Source organism: Bombyx mandarina, chromosome 23 (genome assembly GCF_030267445.1).
Source record: "Bombyx mandarina strain Sakado chromosome 23, ASM3026744v2".
Classification (NCBI taxonomy): Eukaryota; Metazoa; Arthropoda; class Insecta; order Lepidoptera; family Bombycidae; genus Bombyx; species Bombyx mandarina.
Genome location: NC_143229.1, coordinates 14596229 through 14620681, shown reverse-complemented (window position 1 = coordinate 14620681; position 24453 = coordinate 14596229). Strand labels below are relative to the sequence as shown.

Here is a 24453-nt window from a genome sequence, read left to right as displayed (position 1 = left end):
GGGTTAACTTTTACGTTATCGAGAACGTTAAAAAACTCGCACTAAACACACAGATGTCTGTCCTCGTGATTACAATACTTGATACTGCTGAATCGTGAATGTAATCAATTCAACTCTGTAACCCGGTATCCTTGTTAATATGAAAGTCAGCGAGCGTGGGGCCGAAATCGGGTTACCTTCATTAGATTTTACGATTTGGGTCATTAGTTGCCCTCCTCTACTGTAGACGAATCCGTCGCACGGTCGATTCTCATCATTATGCAAATCGAGTTAGTTTTCAGTCGATAGCTATAAATAAAGTTTAACGATATTAGGTAGGTGTCTAGTTCGTCCCGAGTGAATAAATAGACAACAGTAGGACGTCAATCCGAGCTGGTCCAAACCTCGTTGTTAACGCGAAACAATGTTGAGTTGCGGCGGCTACATTTGATTTCTGATGCTTCTGGACTCTGATAAGTATCTAACATTTGGCGGTTCGAGAGATCGTCTGCCGATGATCGCTATCTATGTTATCCCGTCATGTTAAGAAAAAAATTTAGACCGCAATCTGGGGTTTGTGGCGATTAAAATTTAAAAACTTTACGTGAGCAAGTTGGGGAATTAATTGTTTTATTTGTATTTCATTTGGTGGTTATTTATTGAATTAAAAATGTTCAGACGATTCATTTTCAAAATTTAGAACGGTTTTACAGTTTTAACAGTTTTTTTTGGTTAAAGGTAGGCAGGTTCCCCCGCCCAGGTCGTACGTGTGAGTTGAATAAAACTGGAAGCGAGAATAAACCATAATATTAAATGTGTTCTTAAAATGTCGGACGCTATGCAACGGTCCCGTGAACAGAGATTTAATGAGTTTTTACTTTTGCTTTACGAACAGGTTTATTTCCACAATATATATAGGTGCTTGATGTTTATACGTGTTTACATATGTCGAAATGTAAATAAGAACGATATGTTTATTTTACATATTTATGTTATATTCCCCGTACATTTGTTAATTAATAAGCACGCACTGCGTATTTAAATATTTACACTTAGACAAATACTTCTTAATGAGAGAGTATCTTGTGATCCCGCACGGTTATGTACCACCACCAGCCTGCCTAGTCCTGCCGCGAAACAATATTAGCGTTCCGGTTTGAAGGGTGGGGCAGCCATTGAACTGAGACTTAGAACTCATTTCTCTAGATGGGTGGCGGCATTTACGTTGTAGATATCAATGGGCTCTGCTAGCTATTCAACACCAGGCGGGCCATCAGCACGATCTAAGCAATAAGCTATAAGTACTAGTAGCAATAAAGAAAAGAAAAAAGTACTATATAATACTCTATATAATCTCTTCAATTTAGATTCATAAATGTTATTTTTTTTTTTTTTTTATTGCCTCTGTAGGCAGACGAGCAGACGGCCCAACTGATGGTGAGTGGTTACCGTCGCCCATGGACTTCAGCAATGCCAGGGGCAGAGCCAAGCCGCTGCCTACCGCGCCAAGCCGCTGCCTACCGCGCCAAGCCGCTGCCTACCGAGCCAAGCCGCTGCCTACCGAGCCAAGCCGCTGCCTACCGAGCCAAGCCGCTGCCTACCGCCTATATATACCGCCTGCCTATATATACTACATTGTATGTTAGTGTTGTTGGTGGCGGGTAGCCATCATACAACGCAAGATATTTGACAGATGCCTGAATCTCGCTTACGACATTTTCAAGATAAGCTTGCATATATACAAGTTCCGAACAACAACATTCGGACCGTCGGTCTACAGAGCAATATCACCCGCTCGGTGGAAGATCTTCCCTTTGTCGGATATCGCCCCAAACTGGTGAACTGCGACGAGATGTGAGCACGCAACCTTCTGATTCATCATCAGCGCATCAAGAACTTCGGTTACCACAATCCCCGCATTCTCGCAGATAAAAGCACGTCATTGACAGTCGTCCCACAGCAAGCCAGCATCGCAGCCTCAACAGGACCATCGCAGCCTCAACAGGACCATCGCAGCCGACTCACCGCGCTTCCTGGTCCTACGGCACGCAACTTCACTGCCTCATCACGCCGCTACAGTTCATCGCAGCCCACGACCGGATCATCAACGCTTGGGGTCGGGTAGCCATCATACAACGCAAGATATTTGACAGATGCCTGAATCTCGCTTACGACATTTTCAAGATAAGCTTCCATATATACAAGTTCCGAACAACAACATTCGGAGCGTCCGTCTGCCGAGCAATATTACCCGCTCGGTGGAAGTTCTTCCCTTTGTCGTTAATCAGATTCAGCTCCAAAGTTAGTATACATTACAGCCAAGTGACGTGGTTATTATTTATTTCTTTAAAGAAGCCTTATATCCTTTGAGGCTTCTTTGGAATGATAATATCGGTATATTCACGAGTAAGAGTTCTACCGTAGCACCAATGCTGCAGAAACAGCTCGAAGGATTAATGATGTGTACAAAAAGAAAGCACGGTACGTTTTTGGTTTGAACGTTTTCGTTCTGGAAATTTCGATCTTCAGAACCAACCCCGTGGACGGCCGGAGACCAAAGTGGATTTTTTATTTATTAGGTTCATACAATTGGATAAAATCTGCACACATAAACATTGAACTTATTTAGAAAAAAATAATAATTACATATTTCACCCTTTTGGGTGTGAGCACGTCTTGCTTAAGAGCGGTTGTGCATAAGATAAAAATATCGACAGCTAATATTAAAACTAAGAAAAAAAAAACTGCAAATAAAAACTTACAAAAAACAAACAACTATCAAAAAAGAGGGAAATTAATGTTAAAAAAAATCAAATGTTATTGGTCTACAGCTCGGTGTGGATCACGGATTTTATTTGGATTAAGGGTGAGGCAGCCGTTGTAACTATACTGAGACCTTAGAACTTATATCTCAAGGTGAGTGGTGCATTTACGTTGTAGATGTCTATGGGCTCCAGTAACTACTTAACACCAGGTGGGCTGTGAAACTCGTCCACCCATCTAAGCAATAAAAAAAAGCTACGTGTGCTTAATGACTGCATCCGATAGAATGAAAGTCGTTCTTTATATGATTTGAGAATGATATTATGTGATAGAAGCGAGATGATAAAGGAACCGTTTTTGGATTCTTTCTATCCTGTTTGCATGTACTTGATAGTAAATGAAAATTAAGAGTTTAAGGCTATTGTGGAAGCAGATCCATCACAAAGCACTTCAAAGATAGATGCAGGCTTCGGGGTAAGTGATAAAACTGTATTAATCCACTTAAAGCAACTCGGGAAATTGAAAAACTTGAACGACGGGTACCTCATGAATTGAGTGAATAGATCTTGCAAACGCGCGTCGACTGCTGTGTTACTTTGCTCAACCGACACAATAATGAAGGAATTTTAAATCGAATCATTACTTGTGATGAAAAGTGGAAACTGTACGATAATCGGAAGCGCTCGTCGTAATGGCTGAATCCTGGGGACCCAGCCAAATCCTGCACTACACGAAAATTTACTCAGAAAAAGTTACTTGTCAGTGTTTGGTGGACTTGAAAGAACTAGCTGCTAAACAACCGAGATTAGTCAATCGCTCTAGGCCACTGCTGCTTCACGACAACGCAAGACTGCACAACAAACAATCACTAAGTTAAATGAGCTACAATTGGAATGTTTGCGACATCCACCGTACTCCCCCGACCTCGCTCAACAGCTTACCATTTTTTCCGGAATTTGGACAGTTTCTTATAAGGAAAAAAAATCAACTTCGATGCGGCAGTCCAAACCGCCTTCAAAGAGTTTATTGATTCTCTCCCTCATGGTTTTTTTGTAAATCATGGGATCAATGAATGAACTACCTATGAGATGGCAAAAATGCTTAAATAACATCGGTGCATGCTATGATTAATGAAACATATTTTACAAAAAAAAAAAAACTTTATATTCCTCCCGTACAAAACGCCAATTTCGTATGTAAGGACCTAATATTTTACCATTGCACGGCACACCATGGGACCAGACTCCATCCATATTACCTAGAATCACAGCGTGAATGATGATGTGATGAACACCCCCAGTGGGTTTCCATACATCTTTTTTGCCACGCATCATCCGGCTTTAGAATGAATATTTCTCCTGTGTTTTCTAAGCGCTATGACATGTCTTTCTTCAGACGAGGCTGCAGACAGTCCCCAGTTGTAGGTAGCAGCTTGGCCGTGCCCCCGCATTGATTACGAGCGGTAACCACTCAACATCAGGTAGGCCATATACTTGTCTGTTAATAAGGGAAATAAAAAAAGGACTTAGTCAAAACGATGTCGCCTACGGGCAGCAGCAATACTAAGGGATCGGTCGTGCCACTTTCTGCTTTCGACAAATCTTTCAATCCTCGTTAGCGTGTTTCAAGCGATTATGTTAGGCTCTTAAGAGGCAAATTTTACAAAGTAATCAACATAAAAATCGATGTTTACTTAACAAGGCGTGATTACAAAGAGACGATTGCCATGGCAACGCGGGTCCCGTCGTAATTAGGCCCTACGCCAGCCTCCCCTCGCGCGTAATGTACCTCACCCACTGAGCGGATCGAAACAAACAAACCTTCATGCTATTTGTAGCTTGTATCAGATTTAGGACGTAGGAAATTTAGGATTAGGACGACATAATGCGTCCAGAGTGATTAATTGGAAGCGAATCTCTATCCGATGATTTGCAAGTGAAGTAAATTGTCCCTTAGAAATAAGGGGACACGCTACAAAACTTGTATATGTCCGGTAATGCAAGTGTAGTGTTCGCTCACGCGGTCGGCACTAACTTTAAACCTCTCCAAATAATACAATCCCGTTTTTGCAGGATAGCCGTCAGAGCCCCATGGTATGTCAGAATTGTAGACCTCCACGATGACATGGACCTAGAGTCCATCAGTAAGTATCTATAGTCGGCATCAGGCTACATTTTGAAAAAGCGACATGACACGAGAATTATCTCATCGTGGCCCTCGGTAACTACATACTCGATCCTGCGGACCTAATGGTAAACAGTCGACGTCGTCCAAAACACGTCATTTCGGATCCTTCCGATCCACTAACAGTGCTTTAGGTATCCCAAGCACCAGTCGTCGTTCTCGTCGAACCCGTCGCTTGCGACGAAAGACTCGGCGAGAAAATTAACCCAAAGACACAGCCCACTGTGTTTATTGCCGGATCTTCTCAGTGGGTCACGTTTCTGATCCGGTGGTAGATTCTGTCAAGCACTGCTCTTGCTAGGGTTAGTGTTAGCAACGTCGTCAGGTTTGACACCCGCGAGCTCACCTACTTGTTAGGGTTAAGCTGAAGTGGTCTCTTAAGGCCATCAGCTCAGGTAAGAAACACCAAAAAAAGGAAGCAATTCGATTATGGCTTTAAGGTGTACTGCACGTATGTATCCGGAATGTACAGCCCCGCCAGGTCCCAGCCCGTGATAGTGATTTCGACTCATATCTCTGGCTGGCGAAATTCAATCAAGGCTTTAAAAATCTATGTATACAGTTCGTCTATTCTCATTATCGCAAAAATCACAAATAGCGCTCACGAATGTCGCTGTATTTTGTCTTAACGAACGTAAAAGTTCACGCCCAAGTGATATAATGAAAGGCTCGCTACATTACTGATTCATTAGGGGGCCTTGCTTTTATACAAGATTGTCTCCGGAGAGCAATTACGGCCTTTGATTACACGTTTCGAGTTATACACCTTGTCGTTAGTTAGTTCGTAAACTCAATACTTCAGTACATCGGAGGAGGGGGTTTGCGTAAAAATGGGACAAACGTTTTTTTTTTGTACCTCATCAAATAAGGTTACAGCACACTTTATTTTTCATTGCGCGATGGCTGAAATAGTTTACGGCCCACCTATTGTTAACTGGTTATCGGAGTCGATGGACATTACAATGTGAATGCGGCTTTTTTATTTTAATTTTTATTGCTTAGATGGGTGGACAAGCTCATAGCCCTGGTGTTAAGTGGTTACTGGAGCCCATAGACATCTACAACTTAAATGCGCCGCCTACCTTGAGTTATAAGTTCTAAGGTCTCAGTATAGTTACAAGGGCTGCACCACCCTTCAAACCGAAACGCATTACTGCTTCACGGCAGAAATAGGCAGGGTGGTGGTACCTACCCGTGCGGACGTCACAAGAGGTCCTACCACCAGAATAAAAATGACAGAACAATCCGACCGGCCTTTCATAGATCGGTTACGTGCGTGTTTGTATGTGGTGATCTTTACCATCACTAAGTCCCCGTCACCCGCACAACTGTAACAGATGCGTGTGTGTATGAGCTTGAATATGATCTGCTTGATTTGATATCACTGACTACGCGTCCCGTCCTCCCCCTCCCGCACCGCTCAACCCTCGTCCTTTGTCCCGTTACCGATAAATCTGGTGAAGCCGAGCTTTACAGTGCGGTCCTCGGGCATGTGATTACATTTTACAATTATCCCCTTGCCTTTGTCATTGGTTTTCATTTGTACCGTGAAGGCTTAACAAAACAACTGAGCTTTTGTTCAGGGGCTTTTTATGAATGAATGCGAGGCTTTTAATGGATGTGGTCTTATCAATACTGGGTTTCGAATGTGATATGTTTAATGGTTTTTCATTGTCGTCAATGGCACAAAAACATATGATCTGCCTACTAGTATATGATGATCGTCGCTTATAAACAATGTTATAGACATGGACAATCCGGCACCTACCGCTGAGAACTTTTTAAATGTCATTTGAAGAAAGAGTATGAGAGAGTTAAGAGTATGAGCTTCATTTATGTCGCCATTGACGTTGTGATAATGCCTACGAGGTCCGGCAGCCGCTTCACATCAGGTGGGCCGTGAGAAAATTTATCCCCCCGTAATCGTGATTACAACGTCCGTGCGCAGACCGTGGACCCGTGCTGGATCTGTGTTCGCGCTACGTTCAAAAGGTAAAATTGTGATAAATTCTCTGTTTGTCAACCGATCGCGCCGATCAGACAGCAATCATAAGCCATGAACGATTGTTAAAGTAACACGGACTTTACTCGCTTTGACTCGTAAGTGTTTTATATGTATTATCCTAATTCTTCTACAAAAATCCCGAATATGTACTTTATTTATTATAAAAAAAAAGAACACAATATTCCTAACCTCAAAGTACATGTTATTATCCGCAACATGCTTCGTCAAAAAGTACAATACTTACTTTCAGCTGCAAGCGTCGTCATAAGTAACATAAACAGGTCCACGCTAACTAACAGCAATGCGCGCGTAGGCATCGGCTAGTCAAACAGCCTATTATTATCCTAATTGTGTTATGTATGTTGCATGAGTACTGTTTGTTGTTGGCTTGTCTCGTTCCCGCATGACCACACGTGTAACTATTACTGTGTTATTAAGCACAACATTATTTAATTTGTGTAAATCAATAATCACGTGTATTTGTAAATAGAAATGTTTGGTAAAGTGAAATGAATATAGCACAGCATGCGTTGAAATTACAAATCGAAACAATTACCTTTCTCTCTGAAATTTGAGGGACTGCAGGCGCTGGGGCGACTTCTGCCTGAAGGTCCAGAGGTGCAGCTGGTCGTCGGCCGTGACCGTGACGAGGGCCCCCTCGTTGATCAGGAACTTGGCGTGGAGCACCGCCTCGCCGACGTCGTGGCGCACGTGCGCGTCGACGCCCGGCCCGCCTAGTCTGTTTCACGTGGTTCAGGAAATGCTTGGCACATCTTGGACAAATATAGTTTTACAGATGTGTACGTACCGATGAGATGAATGTGTTGGTGAAACGTTATACATTGCAGTCGCGGTAGTGTCGTGTGTCGGTTACCACATGATATTTTGAGAACGCCTCTGTTTTTATCATCGCTTATGAATATTATTAATAATACATGGTGTAATAAAAATTAAACCCGAAAATTTTTAATTTGCGCAATTACTGGTGGTAGGACCTCTTGTGAGTTTGCACGGGTAGATATCACCGCCCTGCCTATTCCTGTCGTGAGGCAATAATGCGTTTCGGTTTGATGGGTGGGGCAATCGTTGTAACTATACTGAGACCTAAGAACTTATATCTCAAGGTGGGTGGCGCATTTACGTTGTAGATGTCTATGGGCTCCGGTAATCACTTAACACCAGGTGGGCTGTGAGCTCGTCCACCCATCTAAGCAAAAAACAAAACACCGGCGGAGCTTGACTGGACCACTGTGTTCGTCGATAGTGCTTTTAACGAGACTAGGTGCGTGTTACGCGCCATCAAGCTCTGGAAAGGGCTCTGCCTTTATGGTTTTTTTGCGTATTCAAGAAACGAGACTTAAAGAGAATGCCCCTCGATATGTAGCCGCTGGTCATGACCACCCTCCCTAAACTACGTCCTCCACTAACCATCAGGTGAAGCGTATATTCGCCTGCTGCCGATGACAGTCATCATTATTCATTATCCTGCCCTTCTCTCAATCACCTGGGTTCGGCGCAACATGTTTTCTCCTTCCATACTCTTCTATCATATACCATTTCTTCGCTCACTCCCCTCCTACCCATATCGTCTTTCACGCAATCCATCCATTTCTTCTTAGGTTTACCTCTACCTCTTCCTTTATATCCTTCCACATTCATAATTAACATTCTCTTACCAACGTCATTTTCATTTGGTCTCATCACATGTCCATACCATCCCAAACGCGCTCTTCTCAGCTTCTCTGTCACAGGTGCCACTTTCAGACTTCCTCTAACATATTCATTCCGTATTCTATCCATTCTCGTTACTCCACACATCCATCGCAACATTCGCATCTCTGCTGCATGCAATCGCCTCGGCAGTAAAAAAAGTTAATAGCCCATAAACTCTTTCTACATTCCATCTCTATCTCAATTAACTCTTGTCGTACAAATAACGGGCTGATATCTAGACGTAACTGAAATCTCCGAACAAACTACCCTTGCACAGAGACTCGCTCACTCTCCAAGTAGTGCTCTTGGCGTCGTCGTCGAAGCGAATGCATCGCCGCATTAATGCGCTCTGCGGCTGTAATTAACATAATGCACAGCCGCAGCCGACAGAAATATTACTAAGAGCCTATCCCCGAGCCCTCATTGTTAGCATATTACGTTTACAAGACTGTGTATAAACAAATCAAGTATCTTGTTCAAAATATAGCAACCCCATTTTCCTCACCACGGCGGAAGCAGGGGAGAGGCGTGGACTTGCAAAATAGAACGACGTGCATCAACGAAAAACACACAATCATTGTCGGTCCCGTAAAATTGTACTAGCTTTGATCCGATTAATAAACCAGCTATAAATACAGTCCACTTTTATTTGAATAAGCCTTGCACCCAACATGTCATCGCAACGGCGCCAACATATCTTTTGAAGTTTTGGCGATAAGTATTTTTCTATACAAATTTACGCTTCTTTTTCCTTTCGAGAAAGGAAATTTAATCTGGTCCACATAAAACATTTGCCTAAACATAAATAATAAACTATGAAACAAGATTGAGTTTTATTTTACAAAAGGAATATGCGGATGGATAATAATCATCGCACACAATTACAAAAGAATATAAATATTGTTAATTTTAAATTTGATTTAAAGTGATGCAAAGTAGCGTCGCGAGTTAATGCGAATTAGCCGTTTTGTGACTGCTTGTAATTTTGATATCGGGTCCGTTCGTGTTGGACGGTTAAATTTGAGGGGATTGGGTTCCGTAGGTGATGAGGGGCTATTTAAAAACACACTGCTTCATTATAATTATATTGCAGATAGCTTGAACACTTTTACACCATTATACAATTATTATCTTTATATTTTTTATAAAACTATTACATGTTTTTCTTGTCGTGTCTAGATGAGAAGTACTGACATTTTTTTACGAGACTACAATGATCTGTTTTTTAAACATTTAAAATAATTCTAATATTCGAAATCGTGTCAAGTGTTGCCTGCCATTACATTTATATACAAACTCCAACAGTTCGTGACCAGAATCGGTTCCTGCTAATTTAAATGTTAATCGTTTCCGTGCTCGATCTGAAGAGCAACAGTGGTGGAAGAGCAACAATCTTGTGGTTCCTACGGGCACCACGAGTTTTGTTTTATTTTTACACGCTTTATATCAGCTTCACTTGTATGTATGTTTGTAACTGACTCCTTTAGACGCGATTTTGACCCACTTTAAACGGCCAGATTTAATTCAAACTTTGTAGATTTATCGAGGACCGATGACAATACACTAATTTGATAAGATTATTCCATTATTCAATTTGCAAAAAAATTTACTAAAAAATGAAAAATAAATAATAGTTTAAAGAAACTAAAAAACACGCTTTATATAAAATTCAACTAAAAAATAGAAAATAAATTTTAATAAATTTAAATTGAAAATAGTGTAAAAAAAAAAATTTTTGTAAAAAAAGCGTGAGGTGGAGCATGGTGTTATTAGTTATAAATATTTTTCTGACAGATATGAGTAGAAGAATTATTATATCAATAATATCTCAAGGTGGGTGGCGCATTTACGTTGGGGATGTCTATGGGTTCCAGTTAGCACTTAACACCAGGTGGGCTGGGAGCTCGTCCACCGATAGAAGCAATAAAAAAAAATGTAACAAGAACTCGGTTTCAAAGATCTCTGCATTGAATACAAATTGACTTTAATCCTAGTTTCCAATATCTCTAAAGCTAAACTTGTTAGTCGCGCTTTTGTCTTCGAAGCTTAATTTAATCTGTAACTTTGTTTGTTGTGGCCGGATCACAAATTGACTGCTGATGTTCTAAGTTTGAATTAAGGCGTTTGTTTTAGATATTATGAGTTCTCGACTCCGCGCAGCAAGACAGAATTATAATTAACTTTTAGTATCACAAGTTCTCGATTCAAACTACTCAACCCTAGTTAATCTGAAAACACTGTCTCTGTAAGCTGCTATAATAACAAAATCGAAAAATCAGCTGGTGGCAGCAAAAACATCAACTAAATTAAGATGTTCTCATCAAAGCCAGTAATTATTCGACTAAGGAACTGTAACGTCAAATAGAATTTAATTGCGAAACTTTTGCTAATGTCGAAAACGCGAGTTTCGATGTAACAACTAGCTTCGAGCGAGGGTCTAATTGTTCTCAATTACTTAAGATAGAAGATAAGTAAAGTTACAGTTAATGTTACAGGTCGAGAGTGAGAGAGACAAAGAGCATTATTTGTCTCTTTTCCTTTTATTTCTTTTTGAGGGAAAATGTATGGCAAAAGCATCCAGTCACTCAGGTGGTAATTGCGCTGTGTATTGCACACTTTACTCGGCGTAGGAGCACGGAGCAGGGTCGGTGGAAGGTCTCTTTATAACCCTTAAATATTACAAACTTTTGTAATTAAAACTATATAATAATACAAAGAACCTTTCTCAGACTTCATTGAAAGGCCTCCAACGTTCACGCTACGATCGTTAAAATTAATTACTTCGAGAAAAATATATAATATCCTTTATGACGATATATTTTGGAAACATAAGCCGTAAATTACTTATGTATGTATACTTTGATAATCGAATCTGATGCTAAACGTTCTCTAATATAGTTAATGTTACAAGCACTGCAATGTTGCCACCTTCTACTTTGAGACATGAGGTTCAAGTCTCAGCTACATTTGTTTTCAAACCTCGTTTTGACCGTTTGTCCGAATGTAGAGCAACTACAGTCGGGGGGTATCATTTTTTTATTTTTTTATTTCTTAGATAGGTGGACGAGCTCACAGCCCACCTGGTATTAAGTGGTTACTGGAGCTCATGGACATCTACAACGTAAATGCGCCACCCACCTTGAGACATAAGTCCTAAGATCTTAGTATAGTTATAACGGCTGCCCCACCCTTCAACCCTTCAGACCGAAACGCATTACTGCTTCACGGCAGAAATAGGCAGGGCGGTGGTACCTACCCGCGCGGACTCACAAGAGGTCCTACCACCATTCAGTGTCATAGTTAAATCATATGATGTTGGAAAAGAAATGTCTGTCCTGATTCATGATACGGCTGCATGACTCGATCTAAAACTTACTTATTAGACTAGGTATACTTCAAAGCTTATACTAAAGCTTAATGCAAAAACTTTCGGTTTCAAGTCCCCACATGTGTCTCCCATGGGGAGTTAGTTATCCTTTTGGACGGTGTGCGCCAAAACCGCCCTAATGCAAGCGGGTGAATCAAAGACGGATGTTTTTAGTAGAGGCAATGTGATGGTTGTGGCGGATACTGGCTGCAGGGGCTCTAGGGAAAGTTGGCGTTCTTGTAACCTTCTACAGTGGACAGATCTTCGACCCAGAGAAAGTTCTTACTTCATGGTTTTCAGTCCGAACTTTTTGTTAACAATTTGTTGATGTGGTGAGGTTGATTTCAATCAGCGTTAAGGTAATTCAGGGGATTCGATTGTGGCTGACAGGCACTGCTCTAGGATTGTTTATTTTTTAACTTTGTGTGTTGGAATTTAAAAGCAAAATAAAAAATACGAAAGTAAACTATATGTACCTAAAATATTTATAAATTTTCAGAATGCCTAAAGGCGACGTAAGCTCTCAAATTCGGGCCACTTTTCGAGTTGACTATCTTGAAATAATAGGAGAAATACAATTGTTTTGTCGCCTTTGTCCGCTACCTACTACTAAAAATATATATTGGTTCAAACTACTAGCACTGGATATATCGTCTTTTTTTTTTAATGCTTGGTCGGGTGGAGGAGCTAGGCTCACCTGGAGTTCGGTGATTACCAGAGCTCCTAGACATTTTTAAATGCCGCCACCCACCTTGAGGCATGAGTTCTAAGATCTGACTTTTAACACTAAAACAAATGTCCTGGTCTTCAAACCAAAACGCATTGTTGCTTCACGCCAGAAATAGGCAGGGCGGTGGTACCTACCCCTGCGGACCCACAAAACGTCCTACCACCAATAAATATATTAATGATACGATAAATCAACCTTGTAGTAGCAGCCATAACCGAAACTTAATATAAACTACGAACAAACAAACCAAAGAAGTCACAAACATACATTTCGCATATTTGCAGATACCCGGTTCCTCGACAGCCCTAAAAACCGAAAAACCGGTTGTGTACGTCCGGAGCTCTACCGAGGGATAACACTCTTAAAGGGTAGCAATGGCGCGTCCGCATATTTAATACAAGGGGATGACTTGAAGTGTGATAGGATACTTTACGTGTTGACGGGAAAATCATGTTACAACCCTCGGGAGTAGATCTGTGTGGTAAATCGAGTGGAAAGGGATAAAAAATAAATAAAATTTTATTTACGTTTTATTTACCGTGGAAGTCGTCGTGGCCTAAAGGATAAGACGTCCGGTGCATTAGTATGTAGCGATGCACCTGTGTTCGAATCCCGCAGGCGGGTACCAATTTATTTTTCTAATGAAATACGTACTTAACAAATGTTCACGATTGACTTCCACGGTGAAGGAATAACATCGCGTAATAAAAACCAAACCCGCAAAATTTTAATTTGCGTAATCACTGGTGGTAGAACCTCTTGGGAGTCCGCACGGGTAGATACCACCACCCCGCCTCTTTCCGCCGTGAAGCAGTAATGCGTTTCGGTTCGAAGGGTGGGGTAGCCGTTGTAACTATACTGAGACCTTAGAACTTATATCTCGAGGTGGATGGCGCATTTACGTCGTAGATGTCTATGGGCTCCAGTAACCACTTAACACCAGGTGGGCTGTGAGCTCGTCCATCCATCAAAGCAATAAAAAATAAAAAAACTCTAAATACAATATTAAGTTTACTTGAGCCGTTAGTGGTTTAATCTGTGCAAGGTTATTTATTTCCACGAACAGACTAAGAAGAGTCATTTTTTTTCCCTTGCCTATTCGCTCGTAGTCTAAGGGGCTATTTTAGTTACGTCCGGACGGGAAGGTGAGCTCATGAGTTCAACCTGAGAGAATTTACTAACACTAGCCCTAGTAAGAGCATTGCTTCGCAGAATCTACCACCGGATCGGAATCGCGACCCACTGAGAAGATCCGGCGAGAAACTCAGTGGGCTGTGTCTATGGGGTAGTTCGCTCGTCGAGCTCTTTGTCCTAGTCGACGAGTTCGACGAGGATGGTGACCGGTGCTTGAGGGTCCTAAAAGCACCGAGCGGTAGGCAGCGGCTTGGCTCTGCCCCTGGCATAGCTGAAGTCCATGGGCGTCGGTAACCACTCACCATCAGGTGGGCCGTATGCTCGTCTGCCTACAAGAAGTCAGCATTATTAACAGCAGCGCCTTACTTTTAGACACGAGGACGCATTTTACGTCATAATGGCTGTTTCTCTTTGTAAATGTACCTATCTATGGTTATCCGAATGGGCTCATTGGCTACCATCACTAACTACTTAGCTTGTTTGCTTGGCTACTAGGCTTGTTTCTTACTACATTTTTATTTTTATTTATCGTATGGCATTCGTTTACACTGCGTGGTTATAATTTAAATTTACAGTTTGTGAAATAATCGATAGCTTCTTCTGCTACATTTTTGAGATCTTCCACTTGGCCTGCGAATCTCGTTAGTGGGCATTCCATGACAATGTGGCGTATAGTTTGCTCTGGGCATCCGCATTCACAGCTTTCGTTTTCCGTCCAACCCCATCTCTTCCACAGTTGGTTACAGTGACCAACTCCCGTTCTCAGGTGGTTAAGTATGCACCAGATTGGGCGTTTTTCTTTGAAACCAGGTGGGCAGGAATGTGTGGATTCAGCTCGAACAGTTCTGTATCCCACATCTGGCTGACCATTCTTTAACCCAGGCCTCGTTTGTGTTCCAATTGGAGTGTGGTTGGTGCGCCTGTAATGCCGGTGGGTTTCGTGACTTCAATCTCGTCGGTTTGAAGTTGGCTAGGTCCCTGTTGATAGGCAGCTCGGGTCGTCTAAGCGCCTTTTCTATCTCTGCGTATAGGTGGTGGGTGCGGCGAAGGTGGGGTGGGGCAATGAAGTTCATGGACACGTTTGCATCACTCTATACGAATACACTGGTCGAACTAAGTAACATTATTAACAGTACTACGACTGTTCAAGTGGTTTATAAGCCACGAGCGCATGGATGACAGACATGTACTTACATACTTTATGCATATACATTATATGTTTATAAAAGGATAGCTATATTATGGATAGATTATGTTATATAAAAGGATAGCTTCCAAACAAGATTCCTTTCCTAAAGCTTAGTAAGTTAAACCTAAAAGAATCGATCGGGGTTTAATATGTTTACGCAATTAGGATATCCCTCGGGGGACCCGGCGGCCGAGGGCTGCGTCGTTACATGTAATACCTTCTGAATTATTCGCGTTTTGTAATCCGCCAATTTTGGTATATTCTATACAGAAGCGAAATAAAATTTACCTTACCCGAAGTAAAAGAAAATTGGATTTGATCGTTTGTTTTTTATGTTTTGGATATTTTTGTGTCTGCATATTTTACTGGTGGTAGGACCTCTTGTGAGTCCGCACGGGTAGGTACCACCTCCCTGCCTATTTCTGCCGTGAAGCAGTAATGCGTTTCGGTTTGAAGGGTGGGGCAGCCGTTGTAACTATACTGAGATCTTAGAACTTATATCTCAAGGTGGGTGGCGCATTTATGTTGTAGATGTCCATGGGCTCCAGTAACTACTTAACACCAGGTGGGCTGTGAGCTCGTCAACCCATCTAAGCCATAAAAAAAATAAATTAATTGATATTTTTAATTTTGAATATCTTTTTACTGTTATGAATCCTCACAGAAATACATTATGGTAAAAAAATCGATACGAATATATATGTAACAAATAGTTAAACAATATTTTTCATCGACAGCCCTAAGAAACTAACGTAATCCAAATTGTTGTTTATGAATACAAGTTTATGAAATTTAATTAACCGTGACGCAAGAAAGTAAATTATTTATATTATAAATGTAAAATATTAAATAGATAATGATACGTTTGCAGAATGACATTATTAACATTAACTCGTCCACACACCGAACCCTGGTTTCAATGATGATGAGCACATACATCACAAACATTTTCTATTTTTCTTTAAAAACCACCGATGATTATCGTAAGAGCCCACACGTATCGATACTTTGTTGGCTATTTTTGGGACGAAGTTCCTATTGGTACCCTAACCGGGAAAAAACGTCCGTAACGTAAGATTTTTATTTGTAATGCACAGTGTACGACTTAACTTTATAATAACGTACAAATTAGTAATGCACTCAGTGTTTTTTTATCATTCATTGACCACGATCTCAGAGCGTTCGTTTGCGCAATACACTAACTCTCATGCAAACAGCCGTGAATGAAGTGTACCACAATAAGTTCGCACGTTACCGAATGACCGTGGGTTGTTGCGAAGCCTCCAGTTTTATTTTATTTATACCTCGAATAGAACTTAAAATTGATATTTTTATAATAAGGAACTTCGTTCTTATCCGGTGTCCCACGACCCCACACATCTTTTTTCTTTAGCTGAGTAAATCGGATTACGACTCCTCAAGATTATATAACTATCGGAGTTGACGGATAACAACGTAGCCGCCGCTGCCGTCGCCACGTACTTCGTAACTTGGAATCGTCGCTGTATTGCTGTCAGAGTACTCAAACAAACATTAATTATATTATAAGCGGGTATTCATTAATGCGGCGACTGTGACGTATCGCCAAAGCGACTGCTCGAGTTATGTTTTTCAGTCAGTATTTACGAAGAATTTCTTGTAATTTTTCAATTACAAGCCATTGGTATGTATGACTGACCGGGTGGTGCGGTGGTTAGCGCCTCTGACTGCTGCGCCCAGGGTCGTGCGTTCGATTCCCACATCATAGAACAGGTTTGTTTGCTCTTTGTCTGGGTGTTCATTATCTACTTAGTCTGGCCATAAATACTGTTACAATTAAAAATAAACAAAACATTACATTTGAATTTGGAATCTGTCATTTTTATATGATTGCTCATTGATTTTTCTCATTTTGGTGCCAATACATTGTACAATATTTTGCGATATTAAAATGGAGTGGGGTGACAAAGAGAACCGAATCGCTGTGATTGCTTTACACAAAGTAGGTATGGAGCCAAATGCATACGCTTGGTATTAGTAAAATGTTTGTGTACCGGGCTATTAATAGGTGCAATGAGACCTCCTCTGTTTGTGACAGAAAAGATCTGGCCGTCCACGTAGTGTTCGAACGAAAAAGGTGGTCAAAGCAGTAAGGGAAAGAATTCGAACTTCGATCAACAATAGTAACTGTTGATCGAAGAATTCGAAGTAATCCTGTCCGAAAGCAAAAGATTTTATCTCGGGAAATGAAGATAGCACCTAGAACCATGTCGCGTATTTTAAAAAATGACTTAGGACTTGCAGTCTATAAGAGACGTACTGGTCATTTTTTAACTGATAATTTAAAAGAGAATAGGGTGGTAAAATCGAAACAACTACTGAAGCGGTACGCAAAGGGAGGTCATAGAAAATTTTTGTTTACGGATGAGAATTTTTTTACAATTGAGCAATATTTTAACAAACAGAATGACGGTATTTACGCTCAAAGCTCTAAGGAAGCTTCCCAATTAGTCGACAGAGTGCAACGTGGGCACTACCCGACTTCAGTGTTAGTTTGGTGGGGTATTAGCTATGAAGAAGTGACTGAGCCACACTTTTTCGAAAAAGGTATCAAAACATCGGCACAAGTGTATCAAGATACCATTCTTGAGAAGGTAGTGAAGCCCCTTAACAACACCATGTTCAATAATCAAGAATGGTCCTTCCAGCAAGACTCGGCGCCAGGTCATAAAGCTCGGTTTACGCAGCCTTGGTTGGAAATGAACGTTTCGGACTTCATCAGAGCTGAAGACTGACCGTCGTCTAGTCCCGATCTTAATCCGCTGGATTATGATTTATGGTCAGTTTTAGAGAGTACGGCTTGCTTTAAACGCCATGATAATTTGGAGTCCCTAAAACAATCCGTACGATTGGCAGTGAAAAAGTTTCCCATGGAAAGAGTGCGTGCTTCTATTGATGACTGGCCTCAACGTTTAAAGGACTGTATTGCAGCCAATGGAGACCACTTCGAATAAGCTTTTTATACTTTAAATTGTTTTATATTTATGTATTAAACTAACACACTGTAAAAGTAATAAATGTTATTGGCAATAGATTTTTTTAAATTTTTAATTGTAACAGTATTTATGGCCAGACTAAGTACTTAAACATATATTATATAAGTATGTTAATCAGTCCCTGCCTGTCTGGTACCCATAACACAGGGAATCCTATATTGGAGCTGGATGACCGTGCGTGATTTGTTCCCAGTTATATATATTTAATACCTCTGAATCATGAGTACTTTTTCTTTTTTGCAAGATTTAATTTAATCTTGCAGTTACGTAAAGAATGCTTTATCGAAAATCGCTAGTATTAACTTTGTACCGGTTGATCCGGAAGAAAACTTTATAACTCAGTTAATCGGTTAATTTATTACGATCCTATTTGAAACGTTTACTTAAAGTGCAGCCGGGACTGGCGCCGTCGGGTTATATCCGGTTGTTTTAATGCAGTTTTAACTAGTTAGCAAACTTTTATTTCCGGTTTATTACATACTATGGCAAGAAGCTTAAAGTTGTAAAGCGATTAGGGTTGAGTTCTTGAGATTACATTGTTTTTTGCTGGTATTAGAGTTGTCTTAGTGATCTCAACCATGAGTGTCGGCACCATGAACCCAGTTGTTTCTTATGTAAAGAAAGGTTTTTTTAAATCCGTTAAAATTCAGTTACATTTAAATCTCCCAATTAAAACCAGTATTAATATAAAGATAGTGTGAGGTCAGTACGTGACTCGGTAACAACGTTATCTAGGAGAGAGTTGCTACATTGTTGCGCATATCATTTAAACAGATTGCCTTTTAATAACGAGCAAAACAACCAATACGTGCTGTTCCATCAGTGCGTCACTCAAATTATAATTTGCGTAATTACTGGTGGTAGGACCTCTTGTGAGTCCGCACGGGTAGGTACCACCACCCCGCCTATTTCTTCCGTGAAGCAGTAATGCGTTTCGGTTCGAAGGGTAGGGCAGCCGCTGTAACTATACTGAGATCTTAAAACTTATACCTCAAGGTGGGTGGCGCATTTACGTTGTAGATGTCTATGGGCTCCATTGACCACTTAACACCAGGTGGGCTGCGAGTTCGTCCACCCGTCTAAACAATAAAAAATAAATCGGGCAGTGGCGATCCATCTACCGGTACCTAGAGGGTTTGCAAATTGTCGTCATCGTGGCTTAAATAATAATACGCCCAATTCGTTTCTAGCGATGCGACTCTATCCGTGTTCGAATGCCACAGGCAGGTACCAATATTTCAAATGAGAGACGTACTACACGAATGTTCACGAATGAGTTCGACAGTACAGGAAAAATATAATGTGGGTAATTACTGGTGGTACAACATCTTGTGAGTCCACACGGGTATGCCACACCACCGCACCTATTTCTGCCGTGAAGCAATAATTCGTTGCGGCTTGAAGGGTGGGCAACCGTTGTACTGTAAAGACTGAGACTTAGAACTTAGGTCTCAAGGTGGCTGTCGGCATTAACTAAGTTGATGATACTGATAACCACATAATACCAGATGGGCCTAAGATCGTGTATTCATCTAAAAATAATAATTAAGCCTCCACTGCTAAACACAGACCATCTTTTTTCTCGGGCCGGGGGCCAACCTCCTACGAGGTATGTGGGACTTGACGATCTGCAAGGTGTTGGGAGCAGACCACGGGCCCAAAGAATTTTAGGGTCCTACCGCACTAAATGACTTCCCTGCACTCTTACACCCGACGTCCGATCTCCGTCTGTGGTCAAAACCCAGTCAGAGTAGGGAGGTTCCCACGATCAACACTACAACCAGACACGCGGCGCCACCCCGAGGACACCCGACCGACGGGTCGTCGAGGCGATAGTCGACGACCAACGACGTCGGTCTGCGCGGTACGGCGGCCCTACCAGGCTGCCCGGGCGATGCCGCTGGTATTCCGGGTTACCCCGCTGGGCCTGAACCAGCCTGCCGGGTCGGAACGCGATACACCGCCGACCGAGTTACTGAACACATACCCCCCTCAAGCCTCGCCACATGACCGGTCCTGCATATAGCGGATTCCTACGATTTCAACAGGTCGTCGGTCTACTTGTCAACTCTGTAGAATCTTTTTGAATTAAAGTCGAATAAAACATTAAACTTAGTAATTAGTTATGTTTCCTCTTACTCCTATGCATTTTTTATTTTATTTGAACACAAACGAGCTCACACCCCATCTGATATTGAGAGGTTACCGGAGTCCAAAGAAATCACAACAAGAATGTCGCTACGCAACCGGAGACATGGGGTTTAAGTCTCAGTTGTATGGTATATCGTCTGCCCCACCCTTCAAATTGGAACGCATAACTACCTTACGGTACAGACAGACAGAGGTACCGACCCGGGTGAGCTAACCATGCGCCTTCCACTGGTAATTAAGCAAATTTATAAATTTTACAAGGGCTTTTATAAACTATACTACTATATGCATATTTACATAAAATATTACAAAGATAGTTGCGGCATTGACGGGCGTTTAATGCATTAAATAAATATTAAGTTATCTTTAGTTACAAACGGACGACACTGAACAATAACATGGACATTATCAGCAAGCTATATATTATGTTTTTGAAACATCCAGTCGAATCAGAGAATAAACACATTTATGACCGGAAATTAGTGATACGGTTAATCTATATATTGTAAAGTACGACCATACACGGACTTAGGGGATTAAAAAATTTAAGGAATGAGGTAGGGTCTCATGATGATGAATAACAGAGAAGTAGCAGCAGGCGGGCTCGAGGTAACAGATTTACAAGTTTATTCCAATAAATAACGCGAAAAACTGTTGTCAAATCCCAACACGCATTTTTTCGTATGTAAAGGATACATTCTCAAGTTTCCAGTTTTGTCCCCGATGGCGAGCAGCTTCTGTATCGGATCCCAGGCGAGAGCCGTCGGGGAAAACGGGAACCCGTGCCGGAACGTCTGCGGACAAACAAAATAACACCTTATTGCTGGCAGTTTTAGAGGTTACATTGAAACTTACATGTGGAACTTCCCGTTCTTTACAATAGACAATTAGTAGCTGTTATTTGGTGAGTGCTAAAACGATTCTTTTAACGCTACTGAGCGTACAATCCTTGAGTCCTGACTCCCGTTGTAGTGCCTGTTGACTTTGATGCTCACTTAACTCGAGGTGGGCCGCAATTCTTTAGTTGACGAAATAAAAGTCGTAAACAAATTTTAGCAGTCAATTTTACTTTGTATATTTAACCTTTCAAGATTATGACATTGTCATTATCGTGCTGGGTGATATAAACCTGGTTGTTATTTCTTTACAAAAAAAAAGTGCACGTAATTTGACGTTTAATGTCAAGCACATAAATATGAAAATCGCGTATCAATTCCACGCGACTAAACAAGTACTTTGTCGTTTGCAATCGAGTTACACGGTTCAATGGTCGTTGTTATGTAAACAATATTAATCGTATTAATTATTTATTCTTATCTTGTTTGTTTTTGTAAGCTGGTGTCAAGCTAATGTATTGTATGTTTTATTCCGAGATTTTTTATCGCTCTACGTAGGCAGACTAACCCATAACCCATGTGATGTCAACTGGTAGTTGAAGCCAATTCACATCAGATGGGTTATGAATTGCGCCACCCATTTTGAGACCCATAGGGCTTGACAGGCCAATGTCTCAATTGTATTATATAACGGTAGCGAGCCCCTCAGTCGAAGCGGATACTTGCTTCGTGGCAGGAATAGGCACAACGATGGTGCTTACCTGCGCATGGAATATATCGAGCGATTTAATCCATACCACAACAGAAGATCACATGTCATTGCAACCGCATCTACGTACGTGTGACGCACGTGAAGGAACAACATCGTGTAATAAAAATTAAACCCGCAAAATTTTAATTTGCGTAATTACTGGTGGTAGGACCTCTTGTGAGTCCGCGCGGGTGGGTACCACCACCCCGCCTATTTCTGCCGTGAAGCAGAAATGCGTTTCGGTTTGAAGGGTGGGGCAGCCGTTGTAACTATACTTGAGACCTTAGAACTTATATCTCAAGGTGGGTAGCGCATTTACGTTGTGGATGTCTATGGGCTCCAGTAACCACTTAACACCAAGTGGGCTGTGAGCTCGTCCATTCATATAAACAATAAAAAAAAAATTTTTGATGGCAGATTCGAGAATCGACACCCTTGTCAGATTGTAAACCAATCTAGCATTTTCCCTGCAAGAATTCACAGCAGAATTTTTTGTTGACATTTTGTCGATTGATGTTATGACACAACTGCTCTTGTCGATGTTCAGTGAACGTCATGATACGGGCTTAAACAAAGGAGAATCAAAAAGAGTCTTAAGCGATAGACAAGAGCGAAATGAAAACGTTGCGATTTAAATAATAAAAGTATAAGATATACGCAATAAGGCAGAAAGATTTAACCTCTCTTAACCTTCTTCCTATTCGTACACTCTTGACAGAGTGGTCGTGATCATGCATCAGTCGGATACAACCTGCTCATGACTCTCGTGGGAAATTAGTGCAGTGGTTTCCCGTTGCCTTCTGCAACGTTTTCTTCTCTTAACCTACAATATAGTTAAAAACAGTGTAAGAATCCTAATTAATTCGCTTGTTTGCGTGGTACGGGGCAGCTGAAGCTACTGGTGGCAACGTACAGGTAGCACCACACTGCCTATTTTAGCCGTAAGACAGTCACGCGTCATGGTCGGTAGGGTAGAACGACGATGCGACTGTGCCGGAGTTAAAATTTCGCAGGTGGGTACAAAATTTTGTAGAGATCTTCCACCGAGGCGGTGGAACTGCTCGGTGAACCGATAGTCCGAATTTAATTGTTAGGAACTTATTTAATGCAACGTATTGTGAAATTGTCGTTAGCGCAATTCAGGCATCTGTCAAATATCTTGTGTTCTTCGAAGGTATTCGAAACAATACAAAATAATATCTATACTAATATTATAAAGAGGAAAGATTTGTTTGTTTGTTTGTTTCGAATAGGCTCCGAAACTATTGGACCGATTTGAAAAATTCTTTTTCCATTAGAAGCCGACATTGTCCCTGATGAACATAGGCTATTTTTTTTTTTTTTTATTTTTTTTTTTTTTGGTTTCATGTGTGTTTTAATGTTTCCGAAGCGAAGCGAGGGCGGGTCGCTAGTCGTGTAATAAAAGTCAAACCTGCAATAATTATAATTTACTGTTCAATTGGGACATACTTCAAATCTCTAACGGGTGGAGGCATTCAGGTTGTAGTGTCTATAGGCTCCGGCAACCACTTAAGACCAGGTGAGCCTCGAGCAGTTCAATAGTCAACGCAATATATATACGAAAGTCTTTCATTGATTTTTTTACATCGTTACTCCTCGCGAAGTTTACGCGAGATTTAGATTTAGAATGATTTCGGAAGTAAAAAATACTAATGAGAATATGAGTTTGAATCACATAAGTTTTTGATACATTTGTCTTGTATATCAATGTTTATTATTATATCACAAATGTTGCGCCGATGGACATGGCAATGGCAAGATTATTTTGCGGCAGGAACATGCAAGACAGCCGAACACGTCACAAACAGAATCACAGCACGCCTCACTTCGAGTTTTTTTTTATCGCGATCGACAATTAGACGACGTCGTGAGGGCCACGATAGAAATTTAAATGATTTATGTCAACTCAAAATCCATAATAAAAACTCTACGAGGGGTTCCTAAACAAACCTCAGTCTAGAAAAATGGTGAATTAAACCCAGCGAACTAATCTTGGAGCGAACCTCAACATTACAGCATGCTGCCTGTAAATCAACCATTGAATTTATAATATTCTTTAGTGCACAAGCGTTCCTCGATAGGTTTCTTAAATCGTATTGTAATGATTGTCGTACCTTTGAGATATAGTTATGACTGACGCATGACCGACATGATGCATTGATCATAGTACTTGCTCGACACGTCCAATCTCCAAAAATTTCGGCCCGAAAGTTCCCAAGTCCCCGGAAATTATAATAATAAAATTTACAAATACTAGATATTAACCATAACAGCTGACACTTCAAGATTAACATTAATTTTATGTATTAAATTTCTTCGTTTTGTTACTGAAATTATAAAAATATAATAATAATTTAAAAAAAACTTAAAAACACGCTTTATATAAAATTCAAGTTAAAAAAAGTGTGGGGTGCTTTTTAAGATATTATTGAAATAATAATTCTTCTACTTATATCTGTCAGAAAAATATTTATAACTAATAACACCGTGCACGCTTATTTTTACAATAAAATATAATTTTTTTTACACTATTTTCAATTTAAATTTATTAATATTTTTTTTCTATTTTTTAGTTGAATTTTATATAACTGTGTT

At 40.8% G+C, this 24453-nt stretch overlaps 1 protein-coding gene across 14 annotated transcripts in view; it reads right to left on the bottom strand.

Annotated features, from left to right (window-relative positions):
• Positions 1 to 24453, bottom strand: part of Tomosyn (syntaxin-binding protein tomosyn) — a 254512-nt gene that overhangs the window by 58680 nt on the left and 171379 nt on the right. For all 14 annotated transcript variants that reach the window (XM_089737582.1, XM_089737586.1, XM_089737584.1 and 11 more), the window contains exons 2-3: positions 20947 to 21044; positions 7488 to 7670 (exon numbers count right to left, since the gene is read on the bottom strand). In XM_089737582.1, the coding sequence (XP_089593708.1) occupies positions 7488 to 7670; positions 20947 to 21044 (281 nt within the window). The remainder of the gene's footprint in view (positions 1 to 7487; positions 7671 to 20946; positions 21045 to 24453) is intronic.